The sequence below is a fragment of the Colletotrichum graminicola genome (assembly GCF_000149035.1).
Source record: "Colletotrichum graminicola M1.001 genomic scaffold supercont1.14, whole genome shotgun sequence".
NCBI lineage: Eukaryota > Fungi > Ascomycota > Sordariomycetes > Glomerellales > Glomerellaceae > Colletotrichum > Colletotrichum graminicola.
Genome location: NW_007361018.1, coordinates 1976 through 20430, shown reverse-complemented (window position 1 = coordinate 20430; position 18455 = coordinate 1976). Strand labels below are relative to the sequence as shown.

General features: G+C 44.7%; 7 protein-coding genes across 7 annotated transcripts; 4 read left to right on the top strand and 3 right to left on the bottom strand.

Annotated features, from left to right (window-relative positions):
* Window positions 1–458: 458 nt before the first annotated feature.
* On the top strand, window positions 459–2037 carry GLRG_04354 (V-ATPase subunit C; the record flags this gene model as incomplete). The annotated part of the gene is made up of 5 exons (XM_008095039.1): window positions 459–753; window positions 836–930; window positions 1087–1178; window positions 1235–1727; window positions 1831–2037. The coding sequence occupies 5 exons, from the start codon at window positions 459–461 to the stop codon at window positions 2035–2037; spliced, it is 1182 nt and encodes a 393-aa protein (XP_008093230.1).
* A 197-nt stretch (window positions 2038–2234) lies between these two features.
* Window positions 2235–3173, bottom strand: GLRG_04353 (adenylylsulfate kinase; the record flags this gene model as incomplete). Its single annotated transcript, XM_008095038.1, has 3 exons — window positions 2235–2606; window positions 2698–2950; window positions 3166–3173. The coding sequence occupies 3 exons, from the start codon at window positions 3171–3173 to the stop codon at window positions 2235–2237; spliced, it is 633 nt and encodes a 210-aa protein (XP_008093229.1).
* A 1199-nt stretch (window positions 3174–4372) lies between these two features.
* On the bottom strand, window positions 4373–5369 carry GLRG_04352 (thioesterase superfamily protein; the record flags this gene model as incomplete). Its single annotated transcript, XM_008095037.1, has 3 exons — window positions 4373–4402; window positions 4459–5177; window positions 5240–5369. The coding sequence occupies 3 exons, from the start codon at window positions 5367–5369 to the stop codon at window positions 4373–4375; spliced, it is 879 nt and encodes a 292-aa protein (XP_008093228.1).
* Window positions 5370–6353: 984 nt separating this feature from the next.
* On the top strand, window positions 6354–7003 carry GLRG_04351 (uncharacterized protein; the record flags this gene model as incomplete). The annotated part of the gene is made up of 4 exons (XM_008095036.1): window positions 6354–6356; window positions 6439–6562; window positions 6630–6658; window positions 6722–7003. The coding sequence occupies 4 exons, from the start codon at window positions 6354–6356 to the stop codon at window positions 7001–7003; spliced, it is 438 nt and encodes a 145-aa protein (XP_008093227.1).
* A 107-nt stretch (window positions 7004–7110) lies between these two features.
* On the bottom strand, window positions 7111–10340 carry GLRG_04350 (CBF/Mak21 family protein; the record flags this gene model as incomplete). The annotated part of the gene is made up of 4 exons (XM_008095035.1): window positions 7111–7917; window positions 7973–8483; window positions 8548–9641; window positions 9708–10340. The coding sequence occupies 4 exons, from the start codon at window positions 10338–10340 to the stop codon at window positions 7111–7113; spliced, it is 3045 nt and encodes a 1014-aa protein (XP_008093226.1).
* A 1325-nt stretch (window positions 10341–11665) lies between these two features.
* Window positions 11666–13666, top strand: GLRG_04349 (prolyl-tRNA synthetase; the record flags this gene model as incomplete). Its single annotated transcript, XM_008095034.1, has 6 exons — window positions 11666–11671; window positions 11740–11772; window positions 11832–11922; window positions 11979–12061; window positions 12115–12244; window positions 12309–13666. 6 exons carry the CDS (start codon window positions 11666–11668, stop codon window positions 13664–13666), a joined length of 1701 nt encoding a protein of 566 aa, XP_008093225.1.
* Window positions 13667–14167: 501 nt separating this feature from the next.
* Window positions 14168–14891, top strand: GLRG_04348 (prefoldin; the record flags this gene model as incomplete). The annotated part of the gene is made up of 5 exons (XM_008095033.1): window positions 14168–14192; window positions 14271–14432; window positions 14509–14618; window positions 14693–14810; window positions 14863–14891. The coding sequence occupies 5 exons, from the start codon at window positions 14168–14170 to the stop codon at window positions 14889–14891; spliced, it is 444 nt and encodes a 147-aa protein (XP_008093224.1).
* Window positions 14892–18455: the final 3564 nt, after the last annotated feature.

Here is an 18455-nt window from a genome sequence, read left to right as displayed (position 1 = left end):
GATACGCATGTAAAATGGCGGAATGAGAAAGTACCCCTGGTTGAAAGGTAAAGGTACCTAATCCGCATCACTGGGACCACCTTGGCTCTAGCTCAATTCCAAACCGAACTTCTTCCACTTGCTCCCACTACATCCTGTCCTCGATTAACTTCAAGCCTCTCGTATACTACTATTCTGTCGCTGGAATTGGCAATCTCCATTGCTTACTGCGGGCAATCCCTACAATATCCAGTCAGAGAGAGGTCAGTCCCCCAGAGCGCTCAACGCTGCTTCTGCTGACCAGCCGCCTACCTACCTAGTTTGCGCTGTCTTGCGTCAGCTACACACTTACCTTAGCTCTCATCGACACCTCATAGCTTTGTGCTACTACATCGTCATCGCGCTCAGAACTCCCCTCCCTCTAAAGGCCCTCATATACCGACACGCATGGATAGTTAATCCTCGTCCGATTCAAGAACATGTCTACCAAATACGCTCTTGTCTCTCTGCCGCTTGGCATCTTCGACTCCAGCGACAAGGAAGAGGCCGTGGCCTCCCTAAGCGCCACCATCTCGCCCGAGAACGGCAACGTCCGCCCTTTCAACATCCCCGATTTCAAAATCGGCACTCTGGATGCCTTGGTTCAACAAGCCGATGACCTAGCCAAACTGGAATCTACATGTGGGACCGTCGTTGCTAAGGTGGCTGACTCCTTGAAATCGATTCTTGACGGCGATGAGGACAAAATCTCCCAGCAGAAGATGGTCAATGACAGTGAGATATCCTCGATTTCCCCAACGTTCCTACCACATCATCGGCAATACTCGGCAAGTCACTAATGGTGTATGACTTCCAGAGCCCACCGATCAATACATTAGCTCTTTCTCCTGGAATAGAGTCCGATACCGCGCCGACAAGTCTCTGAGTGAACTTGTGGATATTTTACAAAAGGTATGTGAATATCGCTCGCGCCAGGGAATGACAAATGTATATTCGGTGCTACATGCCTTTTTTCTCTCTTTCTTACACCCCACCGCTTGTTTTCGCGATCCTAGCCGAGGTTAAACGCTACGAACATGCCAAACCGGGAGGCTGACCAGCCATCAGGAATTAATCACCACCGACAACGACGTCAAGAGCAAGTTCAACCAGTATAACTCAGTTAAGACAAACTTCACCACGCTACAACGCAAGCAAACGTACGCAATTCTCGAAGCTCATCACGACGTTCCATTTGCTGACATTTCCATGGCAGTGGCAACCTCGCGACCAAGTCCCTTACTCCCGTTGTTGATCCAGCACTGCTCATCCAGGATTCCGAATACCTCGAGACGCACCTAATCGTTGTACCGAACAACGCGAAGAAGGATTTCTTGAGAAGCTATGAAACATTGGCACCGATGGTCGTTCCCCGCTCCGCCGTCCAAGTTGCCTCCGATGAAGAGTTTACCTTGTTTGCCGCCACAGCCTTCAAGAAACACAGCGCCGAATTCCTACAAAAATGTCGTGAGCAAAAGTGGACACCGCGTCAGTATAAGTACGTCGAGGGCGGCAAAGAAGAGGAACAGCGCGAGCTCGATCGAGTAGCTCGCGAGGAGAAAAAGACATGGGGAGAAGCCTTGAGGATTGGCCGGACTGGTTGGAGCGAGAGTGTGATGATCTGGTTACACGTGCTTGCACTACGCGTGTTCGTGGAGGCAGTACTTCGCTATGGACTTCCCCTCGACTACGTCAGTGTCCTTGTCAAGGTTCGCCCCCCCCCCCCTCCCTGCCCTCTTCTCATCTCCCCAGAACGGCCAAGAATCCACGCGGCTATTATGTCGCTCATGGTGCTAACTTGTCCCATTTGAGACCAATTCGAAACTGTGCAAGAAAGTCAAGACTGCACTCGACTCCAATTACTCGTATCTGGGAGGCAACGCCTTTGGGAGAGACAAGCGCGGTAAGATCACCAAGGATGACGCAATGTTATCTTCCGAGATGGCCGCGGCTGGTTTGGGCGGAGGTGAGGGCCATGAGTACACAGCCTATGTGTACTACGAGTTCGACTTTCCCTGAGGACAGAATATCGTGGTGAGACTAAGGACACAAGCAGCCACCCACTCAGACCTGTATGTATGCACTGAGAATCCAACGGATGGATTTGGGGGGACAATGGAACCATAGATAGAAGAGCTCTGGGTGTTACTACTTCAACAGTTTCTAATTATGGGAGTACGAGGGATGGGAGGCGATCGAAACACTTTGGGTATATCTTATGCTGTTTTGCTCGTGGAAATAAGACCTTCCTTGATCAACCAGTTGGCAATCTGTGCCACGCACTGCTCAACACTGTATTTGTCGGTTCTGATAATGATCTCAGGGTCAAGAGGCTCCTCGTAGGGGGCAGAAATTCCAGTGAAGTCCTTGATTTCTCCGGCTCTTGCCTTTTTGTAAAGACCCTTCGGGTCGCGCTGCTCGGCAACCTCGAGGGGAACATCGACAAATATCTCAATGAAGGGAATAGCATCGTCGTTGTTCTGGCCGGCCTGGGAGTGCAGCTCGCGCGCTAATTGGCGGTCGGCGCGGTAGGGGGAGATAAAGGAGGTGATAGCAACCATTGAAGAATCGGCAAATAGTTTGGCAACCTGTACCAATTTGACACATGCTGGTTAGATCGATTTCTCAAATGAACAATGCCCAGCCCAAGAGCCATGCAGGAATAGGCACAGGGCATACCTCTGCTATGCGCCGGATATTCTCATTGCGGTCCTTCTCGGAGAACCCGAGGTCCTTGTTGAGGCCAAAGCGGACGTTGTCGCCATCCAAACGATAAGCAGCAACTCCCAGGTGCAGCAGATGCTGCTCCAAAGCAGTGGCAACCGTAGACTTGCCGGAGGCGGAGAGACCGGTCAGCCACATGGTGAAGCCACGTTGGCCGCGGAGGTCATTGCGCTCCTTGCGCGAGAGAGAGGGATGCCATGTGATGTTACTATCCGAACGAAATATATGCGTTAGCCGAGCGCAAGTTGACAATCAACAGTAACGAGAAATGACGGTAACGTGGCGGGGTAGCGGCTGTAAGGAAAGTAACCGGTTTGAGTGACTGCGGGGCTGTGAAAATATGAGAGTGATAAACATTATGGAGAAACGAAAGTCGGGGTCAAATCAAGGCGCATATTGAATATTTGCATGTTGTGTACTCACGATGCCATTGCAGTATATCTTGGGCATTTGGTTGTCGACAATTCCAAAATTGTAGTAGGTGGGAGGTTGACAGAAGGAGAGACGGATGTGTGAAAGGGCGGCACATCAGCCAGCTATATTTACGGTCTTCCTATGTGGAAAGGTGCGCCACGACAGACGGGTCGATGGACCGAGTAAGGACCTTACTCCTCTAGGCTGAGACAACAGAAAGGTAAAAGACTATGTCAGTACGGATACCTTGCAGCACAGCGCGGACTTGTGGATTGCGTAAATGAGTGAGAAGAAGCGTGTGGCGTCGTAACAGCATCTAAACTAGTGTACAAGCTCGCCCGCAGCACTACGGGGCTAAATTGCCCCTCGTTCCACTCCCCGCTGATGAGTTTGCTTGAGAATGAATGTCATAGGCGGCCTTAGAAGTGCGTGGAGCGCACCGGCATCGGCCTCAACTCCTTCCAAGGTACCTAGCAAGTGGGTGGAGAAATCACCGCCCAGTGATGGCGTCAGAAGGGTGGATCAACGCTTGGCGGGCCTTCCATTTCACAGGGCACCATCCATGTAGGTACCTTTCTCTGGGCAAGAAGCATTCCGGCCAATTCCAGTACCGAGTCCCGCTCCGTCTGTGCCGTCCTCCTTGTCGGTGCCGAAGCCGGCGCGGAATCCGACGTTTGTAGCTTTCTCAGGTCTTTCAGCCTACGGGTCCCTAAGTTACGGCCATGCTAGCTCCTTCGACTTCGCTATGTCGTGTCGCAAAACGTTGATGCATCAGATGGCTTCTTGAAATTATTCTCGATATCCCTTTCTCGCCAGCCGGATGCCATCATGTGGTCCTCCATAGTGTGTCATCGTGGATAGGTAACCTCTGGTTAACTAAAAACTGCCGATTTATCGTCTACATCGGCCTCAAGGTCAAGGCACTATGGGCAAGCAACCGCTTCCCATACCAGCCCATCTACGCATATTCTATAGAATATATATATGATAAAGACGACCAAATCTCGGTGTTTTTGGTCCTTATTCGTCCCGATTGTGGCAATGGCTCCTCTCACAGGTTGGCCATCGTCCCAGACATATCAACCAACATCTCACCGCGCGCCACCGTTAATACTTCAAGGGTTGAGCGGTCCCGATAATCTATTCAAGCCTTCCAAGGAGATCCGTAGGTTTGCCGACTGCTCGACTCGCAAACGTCATTCTCGGAATATCACTCTCAAGAAGTTGCATTGAGCTTCGCCATAATCTGTCGCTCGTGTCATTCTTAGGATCATGTGATCTTGGGTGGAGGAAGTCACCAACCGATGCAAACCTGGGAGAAATGAACAGCGCCGAAGCCTGCGCCAGAACCACAGGCTCCTCTCCTTCTGTTGCCAACGTTTCCAGCTGGCCCTCAACCCAAGCCTTACGTCCTTCGACTCTGATTGTCCGCGCCCGCAACACGACATACGTGCCTGCGTGTACCGGTTTCCTGTAGTTGATCTCGAGCTTAGCCGTAACACCGACTTTGTGCGGAAGCGCAGCAAAGCAGCACCGTGCCAGTCCCTCGTCGAGCATGGTAGCAAGCAGCCCACCATGCACAATGCCAGGATGACCGCACACGTCGGTCCCGAGGTGAGAGATGGAGACGAGCGACTTGCCACCCTTCTCGGTCCAGCAGATGGGAGGAACTGTAATGCGTCCGGGGCCCAGGAGCGTACCACCTGTAAGATTGTGACGTCGTAGAGCATCAGGAAGCCTCATGTGAGGACGAGACTCAGTCATTTCAGGGTTCTGTCGCATCTCCGCCGCAAGGGGATGGCCGTTGATGAAGTCGTCGATTGCTTTTGCTCCGTCATCCTCAGGGACATATGCGCGCAAGCTATCCTCGTCGGAACGATGCCGTGTTACGTCGAGAAGACCAGGCACGAGAGGGCTCGCAGCGGCAGTAAATCCCAGACCTGCGAAGAGCAGCCCAAACGCGCTGAATGCGATGGCTCTACGAAACCGGGAGGGGGTTCGCATCGGTTGTGTGACGGAATCTGTTGGACAATCGCAAGTCAGTCAAGTAAACTACGGGCCAAAGAACTCGACAAAGCCTCACCTGCGCCAACGCCTGGGTGGAAGCGTCGAATACACACCTGACGACAGCGGCCAGATGACTGCATCATATGGGTTTGCACGGTCAGGGCAGGCCTAAGCAGCCGCTTCGACAGTACAAGTGGTGTTGTCATGATTGCGACCACTTCATGAGGTGGCGAGGCTCCAGGCAGGAACACAAAAGTTGGCAGACTGAATAGATGCAGCAAGAGTTGGTTAGGGATTAGATAGGAGAACGCAACATGTCCGCGATAGCCCCGATAAGGCCTGATAGTAAGTAGTATGGCATCACTAAAGCGTTTATTGAAGCATATACCTAGCATATGCACCAATTGAGGCTACATGATGCAAGTACATAGCTGGCTGGGGCAAGTAATCGTAGCACACATATTCCAGGAAATCAACTTACCTACCCACGGGAGCATCTCGCCGAAGCCTATTATTAATTGCACGAGGCAAAGGCAGCAGACAGGATGGAACGGGTTTGTTTTCTTATCCACTGCACGCCTTATGTGCCTTCCTTTATAGGATGTCGCTTGTGTTCACAACCTTGCAATGCTTTGCCCAAATAGCAAACACACAATAAGTTCACATCCAGGCAGTTGAAGACTTTCACGTTTGTTCCCTTGCGGATTCACATAATCGTGTTTTGCGACCGTGTCACTTGCCCAGCAAGCAACCCTGTACACATGACATCACTTCTTCCTGAAACTGCTATAGTACTTCACAAAACAAGCCCAGTGGGCGGGGTATGGTTCATCACGCGGCAATATGGTGTCCATCTGTGTACTTCCTTCAGGGGTTTGGGTCCAATGTCACAATTCCAAGCAACCAATTGATTGAAGCGGCTTGGTTCTTTAGACTCCGTACCCCTCACTCCAGCTCACCTCTAGCTGTTGTCCCCTTATGGATCAACGGGTGTTATAAGATACAGTTGTGGTAGCTTTCCAAAACGTGCAACTCTGCCAGCCTTAGCTTTCATTATTCAGTAGGTAGCCAAGGGTTATCTTATACCTCGGTTCAATACCTTGTAGCGCCAAGCACACCTCATATCGCAAAGCCTGACAGAAGTCATACTCAACTTGCTTGTGCAGTACACGTAAAACAAAGTCAGCACTATGGTATGTCCTTTATTCCTCCCATCGCTTGATACCTATGGTTCGGGATTTGGTTGCCTAATTTGTCTTCTTACACGGCCTCTAGGCCACGGCTGAAACTGTAGACCTGGGCGAAGTACATGAGCCTAGAGAGGAATCCATCAAGGTTTTCAGAGAGATTGAGCATGATCTAAAGAAGGAATTGCTTCACATCCGACGGGAGTATCAGAGTATTTTCTCCTTCCTGGTACTAGCTTAACAACGAAGGTACTGGCGCTAACCATCATCACCCACCAGAGCACGAGCCCGAGTATTTTCAGGCTGTAGTAAGCCATCATCCTTCACTCCCTCTTCACCCATTTCTTGCACACTGACCTGATTTGCTGCAGGCACACCTCGATGATCACGCGCTTGCTGCCTTTGGCCCGGACGATTTAGTTGCCATAAGAGTCGCTGTCTCAGCCTACGGAATCCACCTTTTCGGCAAAATTCGCATCCCAGCCTTGCCTGATTCTGGGCCCGCCTATATTCACTTTCGGGCCTTTGTACCAGGAGGCGAACCACCAAAGCTCCATAGCATTCACACAGAGGAGAAAGAACACTCTGACGGTGACAAAACATACCGGGCCATATTCACCAAGGGTGATGCGTTGGAATGGTTTGACACATAGGGACAAGGTGCTAGTAGTAGGGCATCAATGTCGTTTTTTGTTTGATCTTGCCGACGTTTTTGTATTGAATGCGCAACACCAGTTGAATAACCACTGTCTCAATTCCCTTATATGTCCTCCTCCTGAGCCAGCAGTTCGGCATAATCATCAGCCGAGGCGAACATGGGCAGATCCTTGAGTTTCCTTTTCGATGATCGACTACCACGCTTGGTCTGTTCGCCAATCTCCTCAGATGCTTCGGGAAGTGCAGCGAGTTCGGAACCCTCCTCACCATTATCCATCTCGTCGTATCCTCCATCCTGGTCGGCCTCGTCATCCTCCATGGTCTTATCAACCTCGTCGCTGTCGGACAGATCAGCGTCAGAACCGTCAGAGAATATGACACCACCACCGGAACCGTCATCACTGTCACTAAAACCATCCATGTCAAGGTCAGACTCCTCGCTGTCGATTGGACCGTCCGGATGTATAGCAGTAAGCGCCTTCCAAATCTCATCCTCCTGCTCGGCGTCATCCACGGGTTCCTCTGTCATGTGCGCAGACGGCGTAACTTCTTGCTTGCCTGGCTCGTTCTTCTTGCCTGCCTGCTTGAAGTATTCGTGGAAGAAGATATCCTCCGCCGCAACCTGCTCGACCTTCTTGTTCCAGAAGCTTGGCGTGTTGAGGGGCGCAGCAGCAGCTGAACCAGTTCTCTTTGCAAGCCAAATGCTGCCTGAATCCGGGTTGCGTACTGGCTGCATAATGGACGCTCCTCGGGCAGTCTCGGCCACCCTGGGACTGCGGTACACAAACTTGTCAAGGAAGCGAATCAGGCTGTGGCTCTCTAGGTCCGGTTTGGTCATTTGCTTCTCGTTCGAAAATAAGCTGGCGGCGAGCAACGAAACGGATGGATGAAAGTGAGTAAGGGGAGGGACCTGTGCGACTGTTAGCGATTTGAGCTTGTGTGAACGAGCAAGGATATAGAAATACAATTTCCCAAAGACAACTATTCTGGGCATTGCTATGCTCAGGGTTTCTCTTTCGGCCGTCGTACGCGGTTCCTCTGGAGATGGATCTGTTCTGCTCGTGGTCCATAGCCTGGCTAGTTGTCTCTTCGATGTCGTTCTCCTCGGGCTCCGCGAGAAGTGCCCTGAGATCTGGGAACTGGATTCGCAGCTGGAACACCACATACAACAATCCACAGGCGAATGCTGGTTGATGCATGTTGAGGATCTGCAACATTCTTTTGGCGAAAGCCTTTATCCGTCGAGTGTCAACATCGGCCTTCAAAGATCTCAGCAACAGGTTAAGGTAGAGAGCCTGTTTTGAGGAGTTGACGAGCCGCGGGTCCAGCAAGGACTCGTACAATGTCCTGTAAAACCTGTCGGATGCCAGCTGCCTTGACACAGATATTTGCTGGATGAGGATAAGCGCCTGGATGCTAGTGTTGAAGTTTGTAGAATGCGCAATGCGGAAAAGTGTACCCATATGGGTCTCCAAGCTGTCATCAAAGGTTAGCTGGGTACTCAATTGAAAAAGAAAAAAAAAGGCAAGGAGATTCGTACATGGAATCCTGTGCTGCAACAAATGGTACCGCACGATTGATACCTGTCAACACTGCAGTGACCAGCTTGTCAGCCGTCTCTGTCGTCACGCTGGAATCCTTGCCTGATGCTGGCTGCTCCTGTTGGCCTTCAGCAGGGGCTATCCCAAGGGCAGAGCTATGGAGAAGGGTGACGAATATATCGAAGTAGATGCGGAGAAGTGTTTCGGCTGTGCCGACCTCGCGGTTGCTCAGGATCGTCTGGTTCAGCGTATTCGTAGCGTGATATTTCGCTCGGAAGGTCTGACCTGGCCGAAGCAGAACCTCTTGTTCGATACCCTTAATGACCACCTGCTTCATCCCAGGATGGGTAGTCTCAAGTTGGAGTAGGAGATATGAGACCCTTGAGGCAATCTTGCGGTCCTTGTCGCCAAGTTTATTGACCAGCAGTCTTAGTAAGTTCGTCTCTTGTTCCGGCTTGTCCTTGAGTAAGCCGTAGACGAAATCCAGAGACCGAGTGCGAGAGTATTCGATCTCATCATTGCACCATACTTCAAGAAGCTGAACGACCCTGAAGTAAGATGTTTTCAGCCAATCTTCAAATGCCCATTGGACAAGATGCGCTTCCGTAAGGCGACCAGGCAGGGGCTGATTGGGGCTCCAGTTCTTGAGAGACGATCGTTGCAGGGCCCCGATCAGGCCTGGTTGGCTTTGGAAGGTCCGCAATCTTCTGTTTGGAGGCAGCACGAGACCAGGCCCAAGGAGATCAACCAGCGCGCCCAGCGCTCCGATTGCCTGAGCACGACTTCTTTTGGCTGCAAGTCCCAACAACGATTCGAAAGCCTTGATGTTATGCAATGGCGATTCCTGGATTGCCAGCGTGAGTGCAGATACTTTATCGGATAGCGTTCCCGAGGACATAATGGTAGACAGGAACTTTCGAGAGGATGATGCCAAGACGCTCTTGTTGTATGCCGATGCATCCGCCTCCAAGAGTGTCAAAGCATGGGTTTTCAGCGCATTGATGGCACCCAGGTAGGCATCTACTTCAGCAGAAGTTGGTTCGGGAAGCTGGCTTAGTTCGGCACCATGCCACTCAGCACGAGGCTCGAATTTCTACGTGCAGCTTGGTAAGTAAAACGGCAAGTGACACTAGGCTGCGAGAAATGGGTATCTGCTCACGAACTGCTTCTTGGGCGCAATATTAGCCTCTTGAGGCATGGATTCTTGAGGAGGGAGTGCGAAGTTGTTGACATCAACTTCGGATAGTGAGTCGCCCTTATCAAGCTGGCTATCTGCGTCGTCAACGTTGTCGTCCTCACCGTCGTCGTTGGCGGTGGTTTCCTCGTGGTACTGCTGAAGACCGAGCTGAGCTGCGAAAGCAGCCAGTTCATTCTTGAGCTTCCCGTCAACAACCTCATTGGATCCGGAGCTGTCCTCGCCAGCAACATCCTCCTGATCCGAGTCGATATCCCCAATGAGCTTCAGATCTTCTTCATCGCCACCCAGGGCACGAATCTCTTCCAGTAGGTCATCACGGGAGAGGTTGCCACCGTGCCTACCTTCTGGCTTATTCGATGCTTCCCGGCCACCATTTGTGAACCTTTCACGTCCCTGGGCTGGTTTCTTTCGCTGGTGAGGGCTCGCTGATGATTCGTCGGAGTGTTTTCGCTTCTTATTCTTTTTGGCACCTCCGTCTGTGGTAGGTCTGCTGAGGGTCTTTTCAATCATGGCTGTCAAGCTCGATAGCGACTGTTCGTCCAACTGTTCTGACCGGTGCCCTTTGCCAGTAGACTGTCGTTTGGGCTTGCCCATGGTGCTAAACTGCCGCGGTTCGCGCGACGAAAAGACAACAAACTAGAACGCAAGTAATGTCTTTATTGACGAAATGAAATTTTGGCAGTCGCGTGTCTTCAAAACGTTGCCTCCTTAACGATTGGCTCAATTGCACAATACAGGAGGATCGATGCAGAGAAAATGGGCAACTGAAGTGAAGCTGCCAGAAGAGAGGCTAGAAGAGAGAAAAAAAGTAGATTTCGATAGCGGAAGTGGGGGTCCTATATCTTATCGATAGAATGCACCCTACATGGGCGGGGCCCATGCAGGAATGCTCCTGGCTACCTAGGTGGGACATTACAACCGATCTTGATCAGGTACGTGCCTTAATATCTCCTTGCCCAAGGTACTTACCTCAACAGCTAATTGATGCGAAAGCTCAAAAGGACCTTGTTGCTGCGCAAAGCTTCGAGATACTTTGCCTTATTCACTTTGATGTGGTTCCTATTCCCTTCTTCCCCCCCTGATGCTTCAATATTGCCCTTGTCTGGATTGTCGCCTTAAACTCAAGGTATATATATCTCTTCAATCAGGTACTTCACATTAGCCCATTTCACTACTTTTTTTACTTTTTTTCTCTTTCGAAGTGAGGAATTGGCTGAATTGCACGTCGAGGGCTGAATATACCATCAGACCAACGCCCTCAATCATTAATGCCTTGCATAGACTCCCTATGCCCGGCCATACGAAACCACAGCTCACTCACAAGTGGACCAAGCAACCACGCTATTGCTCTTCAGATAGCCGCTACCTCCTGACGCAACCACAACGATCTCTACCCGCCAGTCTATCGCTCACGTATAGAAAAGGGGTCCCTCTTCCACATTGTTAGCTAGCTGGCTGGTGCTGGGACGAGCCAGTTTTCAGTCCCTCGAATAGGCTGTCACTTCGGCCATCAAGCCATACCATAACAATTCCTCTGGGCTTCTTCCGTCTGCCACCGCCGCTCCCTAATCCAGTACTTCTCGTCAACGTCTGACCATACTGCCCGGCCACTGTTGAGGCAGATCGAGCAACTGCTGTACTACCATCGAACGGTCACTTCTGGACCGTTGCCCAACATGGTTCTGTCTCGGACACGACGATTTATTCCTTTGCCATTGCTTTATTCTCCCGTCTTCGCCCGCTGCAGCTCATCATTGGTGGGAGGTAACACTGTCAGTAGCAGCTTCTCGGTTTTCCATACTAAACTTCCCTTCTGATTGTCTCACTCCAGACACTTGCTCGCAACTATCATGTAGTGCGTAGAAGAAATCGATTGTCCACTATTTGGCTTCCTACCGGAGGTATTACGCCTGGTCAAGATGAAGGTACGCATACGGCTCTGTGTATGGCCGTTCAAGCTTAACAAAAGACTCATTTCACAATAGGTGCGCAGGACAAGCTCATCCGAGCCGGGTTTCTTAGACAGGTGAGTTTGCTGCAGAAATGATGGTATTGGCAAGAAATCCTGCTGATTCGACTGCCTAGTCTCATTCTGGCATTTTCCACCTCCTCCCTCTTGGCCGACGCGTCCAGGACAAACTGGAGCATGTTATCGACTACTACATGCAGGACCTGGGTGCGTTTATGGAAGGTGATGCATCGCTTTGGCCAAGTTGCTGACGGCTGCTATAGGAGCCTCCAGAGTCGCTCTGTCAACCATCACTTCCAAAGACTTATGGCAAAAGAGTGGTCGTCTGTCACAGTTGGAGCCCGAGGTTTGTCTACGTGTTTAAAATGTATCACCACTCGTCCTAATCACTCGGTGAAGCTCTTTAGCTTTGATGATCGCAGAGGAGCGAAATACATGTTGTCGCCCACACACGAAGAGGAAATCACTACGTTGGTGGCAAAGACTGTCAAGTCGTACAAGGAGCTACCTCTTCGCCTCTACCAGATCAGTAAGTCGCCAGTATGACGCCAAGCAACCTGAAGGCATCTCAATAACTCACAGGGACTATGTAGCACGTAAATTTCGCGATGAACTACGCCCCCGGTATGGGCTTCTGAGAACCCGCGAGTTCACAATGAAGGACTTGTACACATTCGATGCTTCGGCGGAGGCGGCCTTGGAAACGTACAACAAGGTCCAGTCAGCTTATGCTGGTGTCTTCAACGCCTTAAAGCTACCCGTGCTGGTAGCCAGAGCCAGTTCTGGAGATATGGGGGGCGACCTCAGCCATGAGTACCACCTCCCCACCACAATTGGTGAAGACACCGTGGTCACCTGCAGTAAATGTGACTACACAGTGAACGCGGAGGTTGCAGAGACAAGAGCTGTCGAACATGGACAGCATTCGAATGGCAATACGGGGCCGGAAGGCCCTGCGACTCCTCCCGCAAAGGTTTGGCGAGGTATTAGCAGAGACCGCTTGACGTTAGTGAATGCGTGGTATCCAGGGCAACTACAGCAGGGGACCAACCTGAGTGAGATGGGGCCTTGCGATGTCAGCATTCCGGTCATCAAGTCTGTCATTCCTGACCTCGATGCAAGCATCGATGATGTTGTATCTTTATGGCGGAGTGCACTTGCAGTTTCGCTCACTAGCGAAAAGGCCCCTACCAGCCGACCACGAATCATCAACGTTGTAGATTCCAGACTGCTAAACACCATTGAGGGAGTGCTCCGAGATGAGCATAGGGTGTGGCCCTTGTCTGGATCAGGGATGGCAAAAGCGGAAGGACAGTCCACTACCATTACGAAAAACAGGAATGGCCAGCTACTCAACCTTCTCACCGTTCGTTCTGGCGACGGGTGCCCTAACTGTGATGGTGGTGTCTTACGGGTGCAGGAGGCCCTGGAGGTGGGGCACACTTTCCATCTAGGAACTCGATACTCGGAACCACTTGGGGCAGTCATCTCGGTCCCTGAGGATAATGGTCGATCCGGCACATCAGAGAAGACTACACTTATGCAAATGGGCTGCCATGGAATAGGCGTTTCACGTCTTATTGGTGCCGTGGTCGAACATCTGGCAGATAGCAAAGGTCTACAGTGGCCTCGCGTCATTGCTCCATACGAAGCTGTGGTTATTTCTGTGACGGACCTTGATAAGGAGGCAGTCAAGGTTTATGATGAGATTACGGCATACTCCAAAGACTTCGATGCGGTTGATGCGGTGCTGGACGACCGGTCAGTGTCCCTGGCATGGAAGCTGAAAGATGCAGACCTTGTAGGATACCCAGTTCTCATCGTGCTGGGCAAGGTATGGAAGAAGCAAACGGGCATCTGCGAGGTCCAGTGCAGAAGACTGGGTATTAAGGAAACGGTCCCACTAGCGAATCTCCATCGGCGGGTATCTGAGTTGCTCAAGCAGCTCTAGATTTTGGACGATTTGCCATCATTGCCACCATGCCTCACATTTGAGGTCGACGTAAAATAAGGTACAACATGTTTCAGTCCGTAATGGCCGGCGTTATTGTCATCACAATCCAGAGCTCGGCTAAAAACCTAGCCTTCAGACAGTGCACGTGAAAATACTGTCATCAGCTCACGTATTTTTGAGTGGAGCGAAGGGAAATGGTGAGTTGAGAGGTGAAGCCATGGGATAAGGGGGAAACAGGCGTTGGTGAGATGTGTGGGGTAGTCACGTGAACGATGATTCACAGGAGCGAGGGCAAGTGGGCGAGTGGAGGACGGCAACTGGAGGAAACAGTATATATCAATGCCTACCTAAGTAGATGCCGCCTCAAAAACAAGCCCCCTCTGTGTAGAACTAGACCTCGCCATTCATCTTCAACCGATCGGGTGGTCTGAAGCCGATCGAAACCACAAATTTGCTTGACAAATCGTGCTGTTCAAGCCCACAGCTTTATCTTCCATCATGGCGACGCAAGGTTCCGAGAGTAGTAAGTGTTCTCTTTACCGACTGTGACGGTATTAACAAGCACCGATTTCGTGATGTCTTGCTGACAATAAGTTCACAGTTAATCTTGAGATGTTAGATGTCCAGCAGCTCAGTCAGGTCAAGAAGCAGCTGGAGGAGGAGCTAGAGCACTTGACAAACTCCTTTGCGCAGCTTCACAGCGCCCAGGCCAAGTTCAGAGAATGCCTTCGCTGTATCACGTCGCGCCCTGGTTCCGATATTGGTTCGCTCAGTCCCTCCGTGTCTTTCCTGTGTTACTAGGTATTGTCGTACCACATGCTGATTTAATAACTCCACAGGCGAAAAGTCGGTCCTGGTTCCCTTGACTAACTCTCTCTATGTACGCGGGGAGATATCGGACCCAAAACACGTCATCGTCGATGTCGGCACTGGATTCTATGTTGAAAAGGCATGTTGAACTTTAATTCTCCTAGGATCCTGTTTCTGTATACATTTTATTTACTGACAGCAAACTCACTGCAGGATACAGAGTCAGCTGAGCGGTTCTACAAAGCAAAGGTACAGCAACTTTTAAACAGTACCCAAGACCTTGAGAGTATTATTCAACGCAAGACTTTGAATGTACAAAGCGTTGAGGATAGTAAGTAACACTTGATAGTCTAAGTTGATAATTACTAACTCTATATATAAAGTTCTGAGACAGAAGGTACTACAAGTTTAAGCTAGACAGAGATAGTAAAGTATATAAATAATAGACATATCTAGTCTATTAGTCTTATAGTATATGTTTAATAGTAATTTTACTAAAAGTAATTTTACTTCTACAGCTAGTTCACTAGCTTACTCTTTTACTAATAGATATTAAGGTAATATATTATATAAGTTTAGCTATTGAATAGTAATATATATATATATATATATATATATATATATATAACTATATACTATAAGTCTATTGTTTTGAATATTTAACTAACTTTTCTTTATTTATAATAATAGAACTATTATTTAAAGAAAAAGCTATGTTATTAATACTTAATATAATATAAATATTAAGTAACTAGCTTATATAATACTATTTTGTTTAACATTTAGTAGATTGTCTTAGTAATAAGATATAGAGCTAATGAAAATAACTTATTAATATATTCTTCATTAATAATTTGAACTATAATATATATTTATAAAATATATTCTAGTTTCTTAAATATTATAAAGTACCTTACTATAAGAGCTTACCTAATATTATTAGAAGTATCTTATTAGATTACTAGAAAAAAGTATATAACATATTATAGAATATTGTATATATTAATATTTATTTGCTTTTATATTATAATATGAATATAAATATATATTCTATTCTTCATTTTAAAATATAATACAAGACCTAATAATACTAAATATTAATTATATAGAATATATACTAAGTTTAAAGTAGCTAGTATTATAAAAATAAAGAATAATTCTATTATTATAATATAGTATATTAATAAACTCTATAATATAAAAAGATAATTATTATAATATTAAGTATTGTTTAGATATTAGTAGGATACATTAATATGGAAATAACTAAAATAACTATAGGTAATTTACTATAAGTATACTAGACTAATAAAAATATTATATAGTAGACTTATGTTATAAGAAATAACTACAAAGTAGGCTTACTATAGAGGTAATTTATATAGTTAAAAGTAGTTTGTTATTTCTAGATAGTATAATACTACGCCTTATAGCTTAATAGAACTTTATGTTAAAATAATAAAGTAATATTATACTAGAATTAGTGTTATATAGTAATAACTTATGTAAGGCTACTTTATTCCTTATAATATACCCCTCTAGGTAGTAGTGTATAATTAGCTATTACCTAGATATCTAGATAATAAATAAAAAAGATAAATAAAATATAGTATAAAAAGACTATTATTATATAATTACTATCTTTTATTATTTATATTATCTAATTAGTTTATTATTACTAGGTTGTTTATAAAGTTTATTAACTTACTATATAGGCCTACCTTACTTTTTTCTTTATATTTTCTTTAATTATAATAATAATAAGAAACTAGAAGTATTTAAATCTTTTTTATACTATATAATGTCTTATTATACTTACTACTTTTACTACTTATTATTACTAATTACTACTAACTATTTACTAGTAATATTTCTATTTAAATAATTTATAAAATAGTATTTACTAAAAAGGTCTATTATTATAGTATAGTAATATAGTATAGTAGTTACCTTCTTTATATAAGTAATTTACTTACTTTTCTTTTATACTACTTAAAGTAGTAGTATAAGAAGAAGCCTTTTTAGCTTATAAAAGGCTAGAACGCCTCTAAGAAAGAGGCTTATAAGTCTTATTTTTACTAATTACTTATTACTTATTACTAACTATTATATAGCTTTCTTAAAAAAGACTAAAGTTATAGTCCTTATCTTTACTATATTTGTAGTTAAGGAAGGTATAATAGTAGCTTATTAATTATAAGCTATTTAAGCTAATATTTATATATATATAAAGTGTTAATATACCTATATATTAAGTAAATAATTATAGTAAGTAAACTACTTTTCCTCTTTCTTACCTCTTTAACCTTTATACTAACCTTTCTCTACGTATAAATATGTAATACTTTTTAATTAAAAACTATATTATCCGTACCTTCTAATCTATTAGAAAAGACCTAAAAATGTCTATATAGAAAGTACTTCCTATCTTTAAGGTCCCTTATATAATACTTTATTACTAACATAAAGAATATATTACATAAGATAAAATAAATTTAAATTTAAAGAAGATAATGAAAGTAAAGAAAAAAGTAACTATTAAGAAGGTTATTAACTAAATTTATTAAGGGTTTTCTTTATTATAAGATAATATATAAGATATAGCTAACTAGGTTCTAAATAAATATACTATAATATATTTTAAACCTTAATAAGCAAAAAACTTTATATAATAATAACCTTAATTATAAATATAATTTAAATAAGACTAGGTTATTAATAAAAATATTATTATATATAAAGGTTATTATAATCTCTAATTATAAGAGAAAGCCTTATATAAAGTAGCCTAGTAATTAAGAATAAGTTTTTATTATTTAATATATATATATAGATAGCTAGGTAATACCTTTATATATTATTATAAAAAGTAAAAATATTACTTTTTCTATTAGTACTAAAATAGTTAATTTCTAGCTAAGTAATATATATACTTAAGTAAAAATAAATAGATAATAAATAAAATTAGCTTAGATTAGTTAAATTATTTTAAGTAATATATAAAGTCTTATATAAAAAGTACTTATTTACTTTTAGTCCTTAATAATTATAATAGCTATAAATTAATTAAATTAAATAATCTTTATGAAAAATCAAGAATTATTACTTTATATATACTTTCTTATTTATTATATAAGCTTTAGCTTTTTTTTTAATATTAATTATTAAAATTATTAAAGCTCTTATATAGTAAAAAGATTAAAAATTTAATATAAATATAGATTTTATATATGATAAAAATCCCTTTTTTTTACTCTTAAAGTATTATTTTTTACTTTAATTAAAAAAATATATAACCTAGCTTTAAATAAGTTAGCCTTATACCTTTTAACCTTAAAGTAGTTATTTTTTCCTTAGACTTTAAGCTAAATATATTAATACTATTTAGCTTATATCTAATTATATTAGGCTTATAAGACCTAAAGATACTAACTATAGTATTAAAAGTATATAAAGTACTAGTTTACTAAAAAAAAGAATCTAAAGATATTAAGAAAGCTTACTAATACTAGTATATAAAGTAATTAATCTTTAAGCTAAAGATATTAGTAAGTTAGTATATAAGCTTACTTTTATTAAGGCTAAGAACTCTAGATTTTATGAAAAAATAAATATACTAAGTAAGTATTAAAAGGCTAAAAAGACCTAACTATATCTTAAAAGGTTACTTAATATAGCTAAAGTAAAGGCACTATAAGGAGAAAAAGAGGGTATTAAAGCTAGAGATAAGAAAATATCCTAAAATCATCAGACTGACCTCAGCACCCTGAGAGGTGTTCCTTCAGTCATTATAAAAAGACGAGATATAATAATCAGACCCCGGATAAGTTTGCCTAGTTGTTGTATCCAGGGACGACGGACGGGTCTCAGTAGAGATATAATATATAAACCTATAAGGTAGTTTAGGATAGTAATAAAGGAGATAGTAATAAGTAGTTTTAATTAATTTTATATATTATAGCTTAATTAACTTATA